The sequence below is a fragment of the Rattus rattus genome, chromosome 14 (genome assembly GCF_011064425.1).
Source record: "Rattus rattus isolate New Zealand chromosome 14, Rrattus_CSIRO_v1, whole genome shotgun sequence".
In the NCBI taxonomy this organism is placed as follows: domain Eukaryota; kingdom Metazoa; phylum Chordata; class Mammalia; order Rodentia; family Muridae; genus Rattus; species Rattus rattus.
Genome location: NC_046167.1, coordinates 18,628,187 through 18,648,064, shown reverse-complemented (window position 1 = coordinate 18,648,064; position 19,878 = coordinate 18,628,187). Strand labels below are relative to the sequence as shown.

Genomic DNA, 19,878 nt, shown 5'->3' with positions numbered 1-19,878 from the left:
CAAGACTCAACTAATATGATTCCTGGGCACATACCCAAAAGGTGTTCCACCATCCCACAAAGACACTTGCTCAACTATATTCATAGCAGCTTTATTCATAGTAGCCAGAAGCTGGAAACAACCCACTTGCTCACTGCTACTTCCCAGAAGATGATAATCCTGTTCACCATTATGTCAGATATGTTTGTAAAATGTCTTTTATCATGGCAATCCCTACACACACATTTCTAAGCAAATCCTTCCAGGATCTAAAAGGGTCAGGATAAGTTAAAAATATATGAATAATATGAACTGGCACAGATAAATGCTAAAGAAAATGATTCTTTTATTTTTCAGAAAGGAGAAATAAATAGTTTTTGCTTCCTTGCTTAACACTGTAGATTCAGCAGAACCAGAATTGCTCATAAGCATGGATTAGAGTGATATGTAATCATCACTTTTTGAGAGGACCCATCCTCTATACTCTTTTCATGCAGTGACTTCTGGCATAAAGCACAACACAGACCTCCATGTTAATATTCATCCAAAAATGGAAAATCAGGGTGACCCTGGAAGCTAGAAAGACAAGTAAATCATATTAGATTTAGTGACTACTATGAAATTGTTATTAGTGTGAAAATACACAAAAGTATTTTCTAGCAATTCATAGCATCTACCTTAAGCATTATTTTAGAAATGATTGAACAAAAACTAAATTCATATCATGCTCCTTTTCCTGAGACACAGAAAACAGAGAGTCAAATGCACATCTATCATAAAAAGCACTCAGTTCTCTTAATTACAATTTCTTAATAAAAATAAAAACTGATCACCTTGTTTTGAAAAGAAGAAACCAAGTTGCACATTCCATACTAAGAAACACTTCAAGGAGGTACAGATGAATGGTATCATTTTCATTTCATTTTCCTAATTGATCAATCACTTGCTAGCTGTCTACTATATCCACTATCCTAGTTTTGACTCAGAAGTAGAAAAATGCACTGGAGATGTGGTTGAGTGGAAAAAAATGCTTTTGGTACAAATATATTATATGCGTTTGGATCCTTAGAACACATATACCAAGCTAGGCATGGTGGCATTCGTTCATCTGTAATCGATCTCCACGGTGGGATGGGAAGTGGAGACAGGCATTTTCCTGAAAACCCGCAGGCAGCCTGGATTACACAGTAGAAACAAGATCCTCTGCCTTAAACAAGATGGAAGGCCAAGAAGACATCCAGCATTGACTTCTGACCACCGGATGCAGGCAATGGAAGACTCGTGTGCTCTCACTCACTCACACAGATATACACTAGGCACATATCATACAAGGCAACACACAGAACATAACTGGAAGATGATCGTATATGGTAAAATGTTGTATCCAAGAAGATGATAGACGATCACCACTCAGTAATAGTAAAACAAGCTATAAAGAAATACAATATGATTACTTGTTAATTTTTCACATGAATGTTACAATTGATTACAATAATAAAAGTATTCATGATGATAAAATGTACTAGAAATTTTTGTTACATAGCATTATTCGTTAAGCTTGTCAAGTTTCATAAATTCTCATATTTATGTACTTTTAGAAGTAATTTTCCATTAGGACAAGAAATATATATTACATCCTTTCTTTGTTGATTTCTGTTTGTCTGTGTCTCTGTCTCTCTGTGTTGTGTGTGTGCGCGCGCATGTGTGTGTAATACTATACAGAAAGTATATGTGTACATTTGTATAAACCACTATACATATACTTTTTCTACCTCAAATTTATAAGATATATGTAGCATCAAGGAAGAGTAAAATTTCTTGTTAGCTACAAGTTCTTCATCAGAAGGATCTGTCTTCTACATGCTAGTGTTGGCTATAATCTTATTCTCTATAGGTTCTTAATCTTCAACATTGAGATCTTGATATTCTAGAAAACCAATACGAAATGAGCTATAGAATTCATTAAGCCAGACATTGTTAACACAAACACAGTGATGACGTCTCTGAATTGAGAATCTTCAATCCATTGCAAACATTAAATTGCCTGAATTAAATAAACAATTTCACCAGGAGGAAATATCACAGACAACAGGATTGATGGCCACACATTTTAAAATAATTAGTGATATTATTTAATAATAAACAGGTGATAGGATACATGACATGAATTGAAAATGCTTCAACAGGAGGAGAGCAGTAAGTTCAGGAGGTCAACCTGAGCCAGACTCCACACATCCTGCTCAGGTCACAGAGGACAGAATTCACAGCAGGCTAGAAATAATTGCTAAACCTTTTGTCTCTTTTTTGTCTGGTTAATGTTGTCTCTGACTTCTTCTTTAAATTAAGGAAACTACTAACAGTTATATTATATTCATCTGAGGAAAAACGTTGGACTAAAATATATTTACTAAGGGCCAGGAGAATGGGTGGAAATATGCAGCTGCCAGAGGTGGGGGGATGCGGGGACCTCAAGGAAATCCCAGAGACTTGGGATGGGGAAACCTCCAAGGACTCCATGTGGGTGACCTTAGCCTGAAATGCTCAACAATGGGGATATGGAACCTGAATGGTCCCCCTCTAGTATTCAGACAGGACGCCAGTAGAGGGATGGAGACCCCAAACCACCTAAAAAGCTTATGACCCAAAATTGTTCCATCTAAAAGAAATTCAGGGACAAAAACAGAGCAGATACTGAAGAAATGATTAGACCAACTTGGGATCCATCCAATGGACAAGCACTAAACCCTAACATTATTACTGATGCTATGTTGTACTTGCAGACAGGAGACTAGCATGGCTGTCCTTTGAGAGGCTCTATACAGCAGCTGATGGAGACAGATGTAGATACTCACAGCGAAGTATTGGATGGAGATTGGGATCCCTATGGAAGAGTTATAGGAAGGATTGAAGGAACTGAAGGGTTTGACAGCCCCATCGGAAGACCAACAGTGTCAACTAACCTGGACCCCTCGAAGTCCTAGGGACTAAGTTACCAACCAAAGAACACACACTGGCTGATCCAAAGTCCCCAGCACTATAGAGCAGATGATTGCCTTGTCTGGCCTCAATGGGAAAAGATGCACCTAAGTCTCTTGTAGGGACTTGATGGCTCAAGGTGGGAATATATAAGGACACTTTCTCAGAAGTTAAGAAAGTTGGAAGGTGAGGAAGAACTCTTTGAGGGGAGACCAGGAAGGGGGCAACATTTGGGTTGTAAAAAATAAAATAATTAATTAATAAAAATTAATTAAAAACAAATTACTTACATAGAACCATCTATGTAACGGATATTTTTATTTAGGCCATCAAGGACTTTCATGTCTTCTGAAGTCAACTGAAACTCAAAAACCTATCACATAAAAAGGAACTTGATTATGATATTTATATTGCATGTTTGCCAGTCTGTCTATTACAAATGCATCACACTAAATGGATAAACTATTTAATATATTCAAGGAAGTAAAAATATATTCGCCAAAGCATTTAAGTGATGAATACCATATGTGAAAGTAGCCTTCCTCTATACAAAGGATAAATGGGCTGAGATAGGTATTAGGGAAACACTACCCTTCAGAATAATCACAAATAATATAAAATATTTTGGTGTGACTCTAACCAAGCAATTGAAAGGTCTGTATGACAAGAACTTCAAGTCTCTGAAGAAAGAAATGGAAGAGGATCTCAGAAATGGAAAAATCTTCCATGCTCATGAATCAGTATGATTAACATAGTGAAAATGGCTGTCTGACCAAAAGCAATCGACCTATTCAATGCAATCCCCATCAAAATTCCAGTTAAATTCTTCAAAGAGATAGCAAGAGCAATTCTCTAATTCATATGGAATAACAAAAAACTCAGGATAAAGAAAACCACTCTGAACAAGAAAAGAACTTCTTGGGGAATCACCATTCCTGACCTCAAGTTGCATTCCAGAGCAATAGTGATAACAGTGCTGCCTTTTAAAGAAAGCAAAGTGATCCATACTTATCTCCTTGTTCAAAGCTCAAGTCCAAGTGGTTCAAGGATGTCAACATAAAACCAGATACACTGAATCTAATAGAAGAGAAAGTGGGAAATAGCCTTGAACACACTGGCACAGGAGAACATTTCCTGAACAGAATACCAATGGCTCAGACTCTAAGATCAAAAATTGACAAATGAGACCTCGTGCAACTGAAAAGCCTTTGTAAATCAAAGGAAACTGTCAATAGGACAAAATGGCAACCTACAGATTGGGAAAAAATCTTCACTAACCCTACATCTGAGAGAGGGTTAATATCCAAAATATACAAAGAACTCAGGAAGTTAGTCTCCAGAAAACCAAATAACCCAACTTAAAAATGGGTGACAGAGATAAACAGATAATTCTTAACAGAGGAATCTCAAATAGCTGAGAAGCACCTAAAGAAATGTTTAACATCCTTAGTCATCAGGGAAAGGCAAATCATAACGACCATGAAATTCCACCTTACACCAATCAGAATAGCTCAGATCAAAACCTCAGGTGGCAACAAATGTTGGCAAGGATGTGGAGAAAGAGGAACACTCCATTGCTGGTTGGATTGCAAACTGGCACATCCATTCTGGAAATCAATCCTTGGGTTCCTCAGAAAAATGGAAAATAGTTATACCTAAAGACCCAGCTATACCATTTTGGGGCATACATCCAAAATATGCTCCAACATATCACAAGGACACATGATCCACTATGTTCATAACAGTCTTATTTATAATAGCCAGAAGCTGGAAACAACCCAGATATCCCTCAACTGAAGAATGGATACACAAAATCTGGTACATTTACACAATGGACTTTTCAGCTATTAAAAATGAGACTTCATGAATTTTGCAGGCAAATGGATGGAACTAGAAAATATCATTCTGACTGAGGTAACCCATTAGAGAACTACTATAAAGTGCTAGATACCAGGGATGTGAGAGGTTACCAGAACCCAATGGGGATAACATTAGCTAAAATACATAGCAGTGGGGAAATTGAACCTGAAGAGACTACCTCCGGTAGCTAGACATGGGCCCCAGTTGAAGGATGGGACCACCCACCCATCTTAAAATTTCCCGTCTAAGGGAAATGCAGGGGCAAACAGAGGAGCAGAGATTGAAAGAAAGGCCATCCAGAGACTTTCCCACCTTGGGATCCATCCCATCCCTAGACACCAAACCCTGACACTATTGCTGATGCCAAGAAGCTCTTGCAGACAGGAGCCTGACATGGCTGTCCTCTGAGAGTCTCTGCCAGCTCCTGACTAAGGTAGATACAGATACTTACAGTTAACCATTGGACTGAGCCTGGGGACTCCTATTGAAGAGTTAGAGGAAGGACTGAAGAAGCTGAAAGGGAGGGCAACCTCATAGGAAAAACAACAGCATCAACTAATTGGACCCCTCAGAGCTCCCAGGGAATAAGCCACCAACCAAAGAGTATACCTGGGCTAGTCCATGGCCACAGCCTGCCTTGTCTGGTCTCAGTGGGAGGGGATGCACTTGGTCCTGTGGAGACCTGATGCCCCAGAAAAGGGGATACTAGACGGGTAAGGCAGAAGTGGGTGGATGGGTGGAGAAGCACCCTCTTAGAAGTGAAGAAAGGGATGAGGGAATGGAGTGGCTCATAGAGGGGGGTCAGGAAGAAGAACAACATTTGAAATGTAAATAAATAAAATAAATAATAAAGTATATGAGAGAGAGATTTTAGAAATTAATTCCTGAATTGAAATGCACAGCCTCATATACGAAAGTGTTAGCAAGTGAGCTGAAGAAGGAACAAACCCACTGTAATTCCAAGTGTGATCTTAATCATGTTCCTAGTAGGTTCAAAACAAACTCGGCTCTAAGTAGTTTAAATAATTAACATAATTCAGTAGTTGTCATTGATAAAAAAATTTCTTTATTTTGATTTAAAATTTTTCATGCAATAGTTTTGATCACACTTCCCCTTCCCCAATATTTTTCAAATTCCTCTCTCCTCCCTACCTACCTAATTTCATCTCTAAAAATAAATAAATAAATAAATAAATAAATAAATAAATAATAAAATAGAATTTAATAAGACAAAAAATATCAAAACAGGGCTGGAGAGATGGCTCAGTAGTTAAGAGCACTGATTGCTCTTCCAGAGGTCCTGAGTTCAAATCCCAGCAACCACATGGTGGCTTACAACCATCTACAATGTGATCTGATGCCCTCTTCTGGTGTGTCTAAGGATGGCTACTGTGTACTCACATACAATAAATAAATCTTTAAAAAAAAACTTTTAAAAATATCAAGACAAAATGTCAGGAAAAAAAACATAGAGATCATTATGTGTCAATTATTCCTGGGCTTGGAGTGTGCCCTGGTGTGTAGTTGATATTCCTTGGAGAAAACTGATTCTTTTCCACTGAGTCTAGTGGCAAAGAGTTTCTAATCGGTTAGGAGTGAGACTTGTAATCTACTCCCCCATTTTAATTCTGAAGTTTTATTTTTTCTGGCCTAAACCTGTGCAGATCTTTTCATGTTTTGATAGTCTCTGTGAATTTATATATATTTCAGTCCTCGTGGCTGGAATATGGCAATCGAATTACTGATAGTGATACATTTCTATACCCAAAGAACAAAATATTATCCATCCATCACAAGAGAGGCTTCATGAAGTTGATGCTGATTAACATGGTGATCCAGAATTGTTCAGTGTGCACACAGTGAAAGACTTGGGAACACAGTCCTGTTTGAGAGACTTTTCATTGAGCTCCTCCCCTCAGGGCTCAGTAATCTATGCAGAAGACATGCAGGAAGACAGTAAGAGCAGGAAGTGGTGGCTGACCCCAAGTAAAGAGTCTCCTTAACACAGTTTTATTCCATGCCTAAAAGGTAACCAAGCAGGATATAAAAATATCATTTTAATGTAAGTCAAAGTAAGATTTGTGTAAGTATTAACAACTAATCTTCAAAAAACAAAGACGTGCCATCAAGAAAATTTGCCTTTTATAAATGTGATTATAAAATCAACTTAATCAACATGATGGTCTACTATTGTTAACAAATGGAAACAAATGGGCTCATGGAACCAAAAGTTCTCTGAGTTCCAACACTGAGAAAAAGATGATCAAAATTCCTTAAGATTAATCACAAGTAACGGGCACTTCTTTCAAAATTCCTTTATCTCTTTTGCACATTTGGCAGCTAATGAACAACAGAAAGCTATCAATAAAAAGTGTTTTCTCTGATTCAATAAGAGAAAAGAATAAGTACAAGTTCCTTGGTTTGAAACTTATAGAAGTTAGCAATTCATACAGAAACCCACCAGAATAATAGGAAAATTCTATTATTATTATTATTATTATTATTATTATTATTATTATTATTATGAACCTCTGAATACTGTCAAACAACCACAGCCTCCAAAATAATAAACAAGGTCAACGCAATGTCAACCTTGACAAACAAATCCTTAAATCTCCTGAGGGGAAACTGGCAGATTAATTGAAAAATCCTATAACAGAATAATCCATAGAGAATAACCAAGACCTATATAGGTTAGTGTAAAAGTGAGAGTTAGGACATCTGGAAGATGGACTCATTACTAAGAGGAGGCACACTAATCAATGGTAAAAATGAGTTTAGAAATAGGCTCATTGACAATCAACCTTTTATCCATTTCTAAATTGTAAGTGTGTTTTAGTCAAAATGTGCAATGATAAAGAGTAAATCTGGTCAAACTTAATAATAAGCTGGAATGCACAGAGGATGGTCTTTTGTGAAGGTAATGGGGAAGAATTTGGGAGTGTTTCATGCAGGGAAGCTTAACACCAGTCAACCAAGAGAGAGAGAGAGAGAGAGAGAGAGAGAGAGAGAGAGAGAGAGAGAGAGAGAGAGAGAGAGGGGAGGAGGAGGAGGGGAGGGGAGAGGGAGAAGAGAAGAGAAGAGAAGAGAAGAGGAGAGAGAGAGAGAGAGAGAGAGAAGAGAGAGAGAGAGAGAGAGAGAGGAGAGAGAGAGGGAGGAGGAGAGAGGAGAGGAGAGGGAGAGGAGAGAGAGAGGAGAGAAGAGAGGAGAAGAGAGGAGGGGAGAGGGGGAGAAGGAGGAGAAGAGGAGGGAGGGGAGAAGGGAGGAAGGAGGGGAGGGAGGAAGGACAGCAGGGACAGCAGGGCAGCCATGAAGAATCTGACTACGTGGAGAAGGAATCCCTATTCATGGTAATATTTAATTTAGAGCAATGGGGAAATGGGACATTTTGGAATGAGGCATTTCAACAAAAGCAGAATGTAAGACCGATGAACTCACTGAATGCAAGAGAAAGAAAAAAGAAAAGAAACAGATAGGCTACAAGAACATCTCTTATTTGTGTCTTCCAAGATTCGCTCTATAATTAATGAATGTAGTGCCATCCACATTAGGATGTGGAAGAATTGTAGCCACACATCTTGAGTCTCAGTTGTATTTTGAGAAGGAATGCTGTACCTAATATAAGGTTAGACATGAAAACATTGTATAGAATTGAGAAACAACTTGGGGATTGTACAATGTGAGGGCACTGACCAGCAGAATAATAACAGTACAGAGAGGAAAGACTAGCTCCAGGAAGGGCAGTGAAGTCTGTACCTTGGAGCAGACATCACATTAAATGTGTGAGCAACTTCACTGCAGAATAAGAGCCTGGCCAAGATGAGAACAGCCTGGCTGTGATCTGACCATCCACACAGATCTCTAACCATAAACTAATAAGCTATATTAGTGACTTTACATAAAGATCCTATAAATAGGTGTGTGTTGATTTTAACACTACTGGTATGAATGGAAGACAGGATCCCCTATTTGAAATGAGCAGACAATCATTCTCAAAGAAGCCGCGATGTGGGGAAAAAAGAGTTGGCATAAAACGCATTCAAAGTGATTAAAGACCTGAATGTTAAAATATGAGTGTATACAGGAAAGTATAAAATAAATCACATATAATTTAAAGAATGAAAGTCACTTAGTCTCAGTGGCTTCATTTCAGAAAATGAAGGAAAAAACCATCCACTCACTTAAGGATAAGTCTCCAATGTAATGTTGAGATAAAATCTTAGTGCAGGTCTTACTGTGGTCTTTCTGTGGAAGAGGATTTAGGGCCTTGGAAATGCCCTTAAAGCACAGATGCACAGGAAATGTTAGAAAGACTGACTAGAGCTATAGGATCATCAACAAAGTCCACAGCAACTCATCACCTGCATATTCTCTTTTATCCTCTTCTCAGTGAAACTCTTAGCCAGGACCACAACCCCACGCTCCAGCTGATAACGAAGGGCAATCAGGGCTGGAGTCCGCTTGTACTTCTTGGCTATGGCACAAAGAACTGGATCAGCCAAAAGAACAGGAAGGTTCTGGTCCACCCTGGAAGAGAGGTAGAAATGTTAGATCCATTTTCCTAACTCTTTGATTTGTTAGAAGATGTCTAATACATAGGAAGGTTGAAACCCATAGACCAGGGTTTCTGGTGTATGAAATTATAATGCCATTGTGGCTTTTATTCTCCCCCAAATGAAATTTCTCCATGCTTCCAGTTCATTTCAGGATCAACTTATAAGAAATGATAAGATAAAAAATATTTATTCAGACTATACATGGACTGACCCTGGAGTATCACCTCATAGGTAGCAATGAATATCCTAGTAAGAGCACCAGTGGAAGGGGGAAGCCCTGGGTCCTGCTAAGACTGAACCCCCAGTGAAGGTGATTGTTGGGGGGAGGGGCGACAAGGGGGAGGATGGGGAGGGGAACACCCATAGAGAAGGGTGGGTAGGGGGATGTTTGCCCGGAAACCGGGAAAGGGAATAACACTCGAAATGTATATAAGAAATACTCAAGTTAATAAAAAAAAAAGAAAAAAATATTTATTCGACAATAATGTTTTTCTTCAGTTTGACTATCGTGGTCCATATTACCATTTTGTGTCACATTGGCTTCCCAGAGCACTATAAGCAACCAGAACAATGTCTTTAGACTTGCAGAAATCCAGAAGTTTTCTCTGGTTAAGATAAGGATGACATTCTACCTGTAGATGTATGAAATAGAAACATGCCGATTTATATAAAATTCTACACCCAATGAAAAAATAAAAAGAAATGTTAAAAATATCGTTCAGCTGAATTAATGAAGTTTGAAATGAATCTATCTCTGTCAGGTCTGGTGTGGTGGCGCATGCCCGTAACCCAGCATTTCAGAATGTTGAAGCAGGAAGATTGCAATGAACTTGAGGCCATTCTAAGCTATAATAAATTTCAGACAAACTTGGGCTACAAATAAAGACTATGCCTCATACATCAAACAAAGGGGGCGGGGACAAAATATGAAGAAGCAAGAGAAGGAGTACAAAAACATATGAACATCTTCATAGTAAGGTATATTTTGCATTTATTTATGTATTTTTGTGGAGTGGGAGATGTTTGTGTGCATACTATAGTGAACATGTGGTGGTGAGAAGACCACTTGTGGAATCAGTTCTTTTCTTCTACCAAGGGGTTCTAAGAATCAAAGGGCTTGGAGACAAGACCCTTTATCCACTGATCCATTTTGGTAGGTCCATTATTAGGTAATTTAGTTATCTTATATTCATTGCACATATTGAGAAATTTCAGATATATTTTTCATAAAATATGTCACATATCTCGAGCCTATTCACCTTCTTCCGTCTCCCATCCATTACTTGCTCCAGATTTACATAGTTAAAATTAGTACTTATGCTAAAGTGGACAATTGAAGAAGTAACACTCCTGGGCTGAGTGAGCTCTAAATCCTCCTAGATGGATACAAATCCCTGTTTTTGCTATGGTGAGTCATGACTGATTTCAGATGTGGGGCAGAAAATGGACTCCCCAAGTTTTGATTACTAAATAAAAGAACAAAAAAGAAAAATTGATAATCATTATAGGGGAAAGCAAAAAAACAAAAAACAAAAAACAAACAAACAAAAAAACACAGTGCTATGGACAACCCAATAGTGTCATTTATGTATATCTCAATATTAAAAGAAAAAAATTAAATCTACCCAAGTACATGCAAAAATAACAACGAATGATTTCTTACTTAAATGCAAAAAGAACTACATGTAACTAAGTAATTCTGGGTGTAGGAGAAATATTCTTCCCCAGTGACGGGCATACCAATCAGTTATGTGGTATCAAATAATCAGTCCTTAAAACATATACATATAAGTATATGCAGACTGAGCAGGCTGTGTTCATGAATATATATATATATATATATATATATATGTACAAACATGCATACATATGTGTAGATAACAGCAATTAATCAAAATGAACTTACATGCTTAATTTGAATGAGAAAAATGGGCATATGGGAGGATTTGTAGGGAAGAAAGGACATGGAAGAAATAAGAAATAAACACACACAGAGCAATCATAGTCCCCAGTCAGTAGCAATCACTACAGTAGCTTTCTTTCTCAAAACAACAACTGTGAAAAGTATTAAAGTTTACTCTGTCTTACAGAAATAATTTTACCAGACTAAATTTTTGAAAGAATATCTCAGGTAAGAAATGTCAACAAAGTTGTTAAAAATGAAATGTTTCCAAACCATAAAAATTGACTGAGTTAGGCAAAAATCATTGATGGATTCTCAAATATGACATAAGACTTGGACATGAAATATATTCCCAGTATATGTATGATTTAGATCACAGTTTGCAATAAAGAACCTTTAACTATTTCCCTTAATGTTGCTAAAAATAGTTCTGGGGACAAGGCACTGACACACTAAATGTGTTGTGGTGGCAGAAACCAGCAAAATTCAAAGGTGCTAAGGAGTGAATCATCTCAGAGCTTCACTCAGTTTCTAGTGTAATCCCCCTCCCACCCCCCCGTTGGTACTTGGCAGAAACAGAGAAAGAAAGGAATGAACAGACACAGCCAGAATACAGCAAATACAGAGGCGATTGCCAGCAGCAAACCACTGAACTGAGAACGGGACCCCCGTTGAAGGAATCAGAGAAAGGACTGGAAGAGCTTGAAGGGGCTCGAGACCCCTTATGAACAACAATGCCAACCAACCAGAGCTTCCAGGGACTAAGGCACTACCTAAAGACTATACATGGACTGACCCTGAACTCTGACCTCATAGGTAGCAATGAATATTCTAGTAAGAGCACCAGTGGAAGGGGAAGCCCTGGGTCCTGCTAAGACTGAACCCCCAGTGAACGTGATTGTTGGGGTGAGGGCTGCAATGGGGGGAGGGTGGGGAGGGGAACACCCATAAATAAGGGGAGGAGGAGGGATTAGGGGGATGATTGCCCGGAAACCGGGAAAGGGAATAACACCCGAAATGTAAATAAGAAATACTCAAGTTAATAAAAAAAAATTAAAAAAAAAGAAAATATGGGAGGCTGAGGGTCCTCACCTGGTTGCACACAGGCTTGTATTTGAGCCCCGGCTTGTTCAGGATCCTCTCCAGCTGCCTGCGGTTAAAGTTGGACACCCCGATGGACTTGGCCAATCCTGCATCCTTGCACTTCTCCATGGCCTACAGAGAAAATATGCCAAATGCAAGTTAAACCTCTTCGTATTATTTTTTTAAGAAAAATAAAACAGTCAGGAAAATGATACTATCACTTATTAAAAGGGTCCTGTGTTATCCCTAGTCAATTAGATTCTTTATTGTCATTTTAGGTAAACGTCCCCTTCGTTTCTCTTATAGCACAGTCACACATGGTTCCCACATCTAAAGTAAACCAGTCCTTGTAAAGAGTATTAGTTTTTATAACAGCATGCACACCCCACTCTCACAAGTTCTGACTCTCCACTTCCTTGATGTACTTCCCGCTGTGCTTTCCAACCCCAGTACTCACTTCCCAGGTGGCACAAATATCCACTACATCAAATATGAATTTTCCATTCTCATCTTTTGGCAGAAGATCCTCTCCCGGCTGGAATAAAGACAAAGGTTAAGTTATATCTCAAAGAAATGTATTTCCCCACAATAACAAAGCTGGCCTAAAGAGGGGATTATGACTAGAACTTCCGGCAGATGGGTGATCCTTGTCATGTGTTCGGAATGTAGAGTTGTAAAGAATGTCCTTGAGGGCCACAGTTCTTTTTAATAGAACCTTGTTTTAATAAAGAAATTATTTCTGGGTACTTAGACTATCTTGCTTGACTTATGTTTCTGTTCAATGCCACTGTCACTTAGAAATTTGGCAAGAATGTGGCAGTGATTTCCACCGACAATAAATTCCACTATTGGCCCACTCTAAACAATCAGTCTTTCTCATGCTGAAGGCCTGGTAAGTGAACAAAAGATGAGAAGACAAGGTTGTTGGGTTTTGTTTTGTCATTTTCTTTCTACGTTTGTTTGTTGGTGTGTGTGTGTGTGTGTGTGTGTGTGTGTGTGTGTGTGTGTGTAACAAAGTGCTCTTAACCACCACTGAGCCATCTCTCCAGCACTAGAGTGGTTTATTTAAAAATGCTTTGATGATGTAAATACAGGGAATCCTACAGATGTCAAAGAACAAGGACTTCAAACTACCTCAAGGCTAAATTTGCCACCAATGGAAATTGCTCGAATAAAAACTAAGCAAATATGGAAGTGGATTGCTCAATGACTAAGAGCACTTGCTGCTCTTCCAGAGGATATAAGTTCAATTTCTAGCACCCATGAGACATTTCATAACTGTTTATAGCCCACAGGAGTTAATACCATCTTTTGGACTCATTGGGTACTAGGTACAGACAAGGCACAAGATAGACCTGCACACAAAACACACACATAAAATAAAAACCACTTTTAAAAAAACTCTAGCAATTGTCTAGTAATACAGGAATTGAGATGCAGAGACATTTTAAAGAGTACTTAGAATGCCAAAGTCTTCATGACTTAGATTCTTCAGTTACATAATCTTATCAACTCTTTGCATAAAAACATTTTGGAATGTTCTCTAAAATTAACTAAACTATGTTTTTAAACTTTATAGAATTCAACCAACCAGAACACTTCTAAATTAGAGCTGAAAATTTGTCAGTAATCCAAACTGCATACCTTCAGGGCCATTGGGAAATGGATGAGGTACAGATCCACGTACTCCAACTGGAGCTGCTTCAGTGACCGTTCCAAGCAGACCTGCACCCGTTCTGGATGGTTAAAAGTACACCAAACCTTCAAAAGTTAAAGAATGGATCTGACATTGAATTATTGAATTTCCAGAGTTTGCTGAGTTACTTTATCTAACATACAGACTGGGATGACATGGACAAACAAGGGAGAAAATATTCATCTTCTTCTTGGATATTTTTCCATCTGAACAGGACACAAAACTCTCTTCAGTGTTAATTTATTATCAGCTAATCTAGAAAATTACTCAACTCTAAAGCATTCAAGTAATAATAATTTGTCATCAAACTTGTTTTCATTGAATTTATAAGAGACTTTAAGCATCTAATACTCTATAACTCTTCTTGCACATACATTATGATGTGTTGTGATTGGGTAACATATATGAAGGAACTCTGACCTCACCCTTAACTACTGTTTTTAATGTAAATAATCCTTGAATGTCGCAAGCTTCCCAAGAACACTATGCCCAGCCACTTTATAGAAGAGCAGGAGAAAGGAAGCAACTGTTCTCTAGAATACAATGCTTTGTGCTCTTCTAGGTCTAAACATCCATTTGACATCCTTGTGAAATAACAGATTGTGTTAGCAGTAGTAAAACTGGGTGGCCTGCATTTGCTCTCTCTGAATTGTTAGTTGGGGTTAATTTTGAGTCCCAGGTCTTTTCAGTAAAATGGGTCATGGTGAAATCACTAATTGTCATGTGTGCTTTCAAGCATCTCTAACCTTTACCTGAGCAAAAGGCAATGCTGCTCTGTCTGTAGATAGAGAAGCTGAATAAAATTGTGCGAACTCAAAATAACCCATGGAGGGCTAGAGAGAAGTGTTAATGAGAGAGCACTTGCTCCTCTTGTAGACAACCGGATTTAGTTCCCAGCCTCCACATGGTAGTTCACCGTCTTCTTTCGCTCTAGTTATAGGGGATCTGATACTCTCTTCCCATCTTAACTCTAGTTATAGGGGATCTGATACTCTCTTCCCATCTTAACTCTAGTTATAGGGGATCTGATGCCCCCTTCTGATCTCTGCAGGTTCCTCTGCAGGCTGCCTCAGTACACAGATAGCCATGCAGTCAAGACTTACAAGAAATAAATATTTTTAAAATCACACATGGGGGAAGAAAGATAACCTATAAACTAGATTATTGAATAATTTTACTAGAACATGCATTTAGGAGGATTGTAAAATATTATCTAATACTGAGATGTAGGTATTTCCAGTCTCTATATTTCAATTACTTCTTAATAAGAAGTGGCATAACAAAGTGTCGTCACTAAAGTTTTTTGACTTAGAGTAAGAAAAAATTAAAATACTGACGTGGTCTGACCTTCCACATTGAAATCATCCTTTTCTGTAACAACAAAAATTTTAAAATGAAGAACATGTTTAACTTTAGTTTATAGAAAATTACTTGGGAAACAAACACTAAAATATAATTCTAGAACACAAGAGTTATGTGATCCATAACAAAGTTTTGGTTAACAATGAGCCATACAGATAATGGTGGGCCATTAGACATTTACTGAGCTGAACTATCCCCATTTGGTTGTTTGTGTTTTGACACTGTTTCTGCTTCCTCAAGAAGGGGCTGTTCCAACAAGGAGTCGATCACATACTCGGGTGATTCCATGTGAACCTTCTCCCCATTTTAACTGATCAATGAAGAATGCAGAAGTCAATTGCTGGGCAAGGATGAGGTTGGATTCCTTCTAAGCCCAGGAGGAAGAGGAGAAAAGAGAGAGGGAGAGAGAACTTGGACCAGGCTATGGAGTGGATAGGAAGTGGCAGACATGTAGTTCTCCCAGAGTATGTAGCCTCTCCCACAGGCAGAGGCCAAAAAGGCTGGAAAAGGCTACTGTTTGATTAGGATAGGAAATTCTTCACCCAGCAATTGTGTTATCTGGCTGGTTTTGAAATATTGAGGCTGTCTGTTGTTTTCCATCTGAGGAGCCTCAGGTGGGCAGGAGAAAGGGCCCAGCCCAGCTGCAGGGCACTCATTAGACATTTAGCAAAGTTAGCTGTGGGGGCTGGGTGAGATGGCTTTGCCCGCACCAGGCAAGGAGCAAGCGTGCATTTTAAAATTACGCGCAACAACGTTATAGCCATCATAACATTGTAATTCAATATATTGCTCAGTGTTCTGTGGTGATGGTATCAATCTCAGAAAAGTATGACATTCACAACTATATACAGTACATAATAATAATGACTACAGCTGCTAGTAACTTATGAATAGTATACTTTTATATACTTCTTACTTTTTCTAGTATTTTTGTTCTAATTATAAAACAAAAATTTTTTACTGAAGAAAATAAGAGTCTAAAGGATTAGTTAATCAAAATTGGAAGAATCCATGTCTCATTTATAAGTCTGAATGGAAAATACATTGACCATCCAATTATTCCCTAGGTACAGAAGAAGGAACATTAATTACGTGTATCTTGTTTAACACAGAAAGTGCTTTCTTATAATATTGTATCTTACTGATGAAAGAGGGAAATAGTTTTCAGAGCAATGAGAAATATTTATATTCATCCGGGAAATTAAAAAAAGCCAGTTTTCTTGCCCGTTCTAAGTCAGACACTGGCGAAGTGAAACTCAGGTGAGAGGGTTGCTAACATTCCATTGATGAATTTAGATGAGGAAACTGAAGCTCACAAGTTTGTCTACATTTAGTTCACCAACATCTGCTGGCCTAATCAGAGAAAGATTATTTCAAGGCATCATGGTTCATCCACTTGCACGCCATATTCCCTTTGATACCTTTGATGTGTAAAATATGTCTTCTCTCTTCACAGTACCATCTGCAATCTTGCTTCGGATGGCTAGTCCTACTTCCTTTTCATTTTGATACATAGCAGCAGAATCGATATGGCGGAAACCAGCATCTATAGCTATTTTGGTGGCTTCTACAGCCTTACTCTTAGGTACCTATAAAAGCAACCAAAAGCAGCATTTAGAATTAGATATGACCTAGAATTTTTAGGGCATAAGAACAAAAGAAACATTTTCAGCATCATGTTTCCCTATCTTCAGTGAGGTGACTTTTTGCAGTGAAGAATGCAACCAAGTTTGTCTAGAATTTTCCTACTGAGTCACAAGAGCAAAGCACCCCAGGAACCACTTTAGTTTGATCAATTACAGATTAATCATTGGCATTAGCGGTTCCCACTTGTGCTCCAGGAACTGATATTTGCTAGATGAATGCTTAGATATGTGAAGCCATGAAGTTCGTACAGGACGAAAGGACAGGGTACTGCATAAATAAGAAACACTGTAGAATCCTCTATGAGCCTTCTCCCAGGGAAGTCACGGAGAATAAATCAAAGCCTCCAACACTGAATTCGCAAAAATGCAAGTGTTTAAATAGAAACATTCTACGGTTTTCATTTCTAAGATGTTCATTTATAACTTGTTACACAGCCACCCTGACTTATGGCATTCTAAATGAAAGCACGGACACATGAACCCTACTGTTTGCACAAGCAGTTCACGGAAAACTGCCATCCTTATGTTACAAAATAAGAAGATGTCAACAACATCATAACAAGGTAACGTTATGAAATTAGAGGATGCCTAGGGATCATGTAAAGTCATTTGTCAAAAGGAACTTGAGATAGTGGTATGGTATAAAGCCTTTTACACAGACATTTTATCTGCATAACAAATATTAAAACTATCAGCAAGATGTATATTTAAAAAAAGAGATCTTGGGGCTGGAGAGATGACTCAGCAGTTAAGAGCACTGACTGTTCTTCCAGAGGTCCTGAGTTCAAATCCTAGCAACCACATGGTAACTCACAACCATCTGTAATGGGATCTGATGCCCTCTTCTGGTGTGTCTGAAGACAGCTATAGTGCACTCACATATACATAAAATAAATAAATAAATCTTAAAAGAAATAATAGTCAAAATAAGTAAGTAGATCTATTTTAATAAAATTACAAAAAAGAGGAGATCTACACCTAGGAAATTAAGAACATCATACAGAAAACATATCCATTCACATGCCCTCTGTTAAGTTTTAATTTCTTATTTTGTAGGAATTGTGATAGGGAGTAAAAATTAAGTTTTTTGTCTAGTTGGCTAAATTTGAATTTAAAAATTCAGAACTGCATTAGTTAAACGATGAGAATGAAATGGTAATGTAGTAAGCACATAAGAAAGTTTATTTTATTATATAAAATTGGAGACAATTTAGAAAAAACAGTGGAATTTTTTTCTCCAGTCTTCGAGTTTCTGTTCATGTGATAAAATACCATGATAAAACACCATGACCAAAAGCAAACTGTAGAGAAAAGGGTTTATTTCATCTTAAAACTCTTGTGTCACACTCTGTCACTCAGGGAAGTCAAGGCAGCAGAAACTCCTCTTTGAGGAAGAAACTATTGCAAAGGCAATGGAGGGGTGTTGCATGCCAGTTCTCCCCTTTGGGCTTGCTCAGCTTGCTTTCTTATGGGACTCGGGACCACCAGCCCAGTGATGGTATCACCCACAATGGACTGGGCTCTCACATCAATCACAATTTAGAAAATTCTCTACAGCCTGACCTTATGGAGGTATTTTCTTAATTGACCTACCCTCCTCTCAAATGACTTTAGCTTGAGTCAACTTGATCTAAGACCGCCCAGCACATGAAAAGGTACAGCACAGTTTTAAAAACAGGGAAATGTATAAGCGTACATCTCAACAAAAAAAACAAACTTCAAGTGGCCAATAAGCACTTTTTCAAAATATCCTCAGTATCAGTGTCCATCGGCTCTTGCTGGTTTGATTGCATTTTTTTCTACCTAATTGGGATGGAGAGAAATGGAAGGAAAAACTAGCACCCACAATATTCTGAGGCTCTGCTCTGGGGTCAATCCCCGATACTGAATGCCATCTGCCTTTTCCTTGCACGAGGAATAACGCTATACTGCTAAAACAGAGAACCAGGTTAGCCATGAAGAATCAAATCCAAACTCAATGGCTGTGTTTACCTAAGCCCACTGTTGCAACCTTCAAGCCCAACTGTTATCATTACCTCTTGAGGTGCATAGGTACCAAACCCCAGTACAGGGATGAAGTGACCATCACTTAGTCGCACTGTCTGCTGCTTAGAATTCATGGCTTCTCGGTCTTCCAACTGAGAAGATACTGCTCTGTCTTCATTCACAGAACAGCAAATAAATGCTTGACCTTGCCCCAGTTATCCTTGTAATGAGTAACCAATGCAGTTTGAGGAAAGAAATAAAAGCAGCTTTGCACACATAAAGAGGAACCTGGAACAAGTTCTGTTTTAAATTTCTGTGATTTCTTTATTGTGATTTTATATTTATAGGTATTTCTTTTCTACATCTTTGTCGTGCACTACATGCATGACTGTCACCCATGGACGTCAGAGCAGTGCATACAGTCCCCTGAGATTGGAGTTACTGATAGCTGTTAGCTGCCATGTGCGTGTTGGTGATCAAACCCAGGACCTCTGGAATGGCCACCAGCACTCGCCATCTCTGAGCCATCTCTAGAGCCCTAACTTTTCATCAGTGAGAAATTCTTAAGATAATTAAAAGGCTGGAATGCAGCTCAGTGGCAAATGCCTTGTCTAGTGTGGTGTAATGCTAGGTTCACTCCAAACACCATAGAGAAAACAAAAGAGAAGGGAAGGGGAGCAGAGAGCGAGGGCAGAGAGAGAAGAGAAGGAAAGAGGCTACTCGATGATTCCTAACCACTATTTTTTTATAATTCATCCTTATTAGAATCTCCCAGGTATTCTTTTTAATTATTAGAAATGTATGAACTGCATGGATGATCTCTTAGACTAT

General features: G+C 38.4%; 1 protein-coding gene across 2 annotated transcripts; it reads right to left on the bottom strand.

Annotated features, from left to right (window-relative positions):
• Window positions 1-305: 305 nt before the first annotated feature.
• On the bottom strand, window positions 306-19,206 carry LOC116883373 (estradiol 17 beta-dehydrogenase 5). 2 transcript variants are annotated; one of them, XM_032884488.1, is made up of 9 exons: window positions 19,098-19,206; window positions 16,837-17,004; window positions 14,002-14,118; window positions 12,815-12,892; window positions 12,367-12,489; window positions 9,894-10,003; window positions 9,177-9,342; window positions 3,246-3,328; window positions 306-555 (listed from the first exon to the last, which is right to left on the bottom strand). In XM_032884488.1, exons 1-9 carry the CDS (start codon window positions 19,179-19,181, stop codon window positions 513-515), a joined length of 972 nt encoding a protein of 323 aa, XP_032740379.1. In that variant the 5' UTR covers window positions 19,182-19,206; the 3' UTR covers window positions 306-512. The 2 variants fall into 2 exon arrangements, with proteins under 2 accessions (XP_032740379.1, XP_032740380.1); XM_032884489.1 differs by having other exon boundaries at window positions 513-555; window positions 3,246-3,313.
• Between the last annotated feature and the right edge of the window lie 672 nt (window positions 19,207-19,878).

Bases quoted from the DNA above. Each gene is read 5' to 3' on its own strand.
- LOC116883373 (XM_032884488.1), bottom strand. From the start codon at position 19,181: ATGAATTCTAAGCAGCAGACAGTGCGACTAAGTGATGGTCACTTCATC. The intron at 12,490-12,814 runs GTGAGTACTGGG...TTTTCTCTGTAG, and splicing joins ATATTTGTGCCACCTGGGAA to GCCATGGAGAAGTGCAAGGA. The intron at 556-3,245 runs GTAAGTAATTTG...TTGTCTTTCTAG, and splicing joins CGTTACATAGATGGTTCTAT to CTTCCAGGGTCACCCTGATT.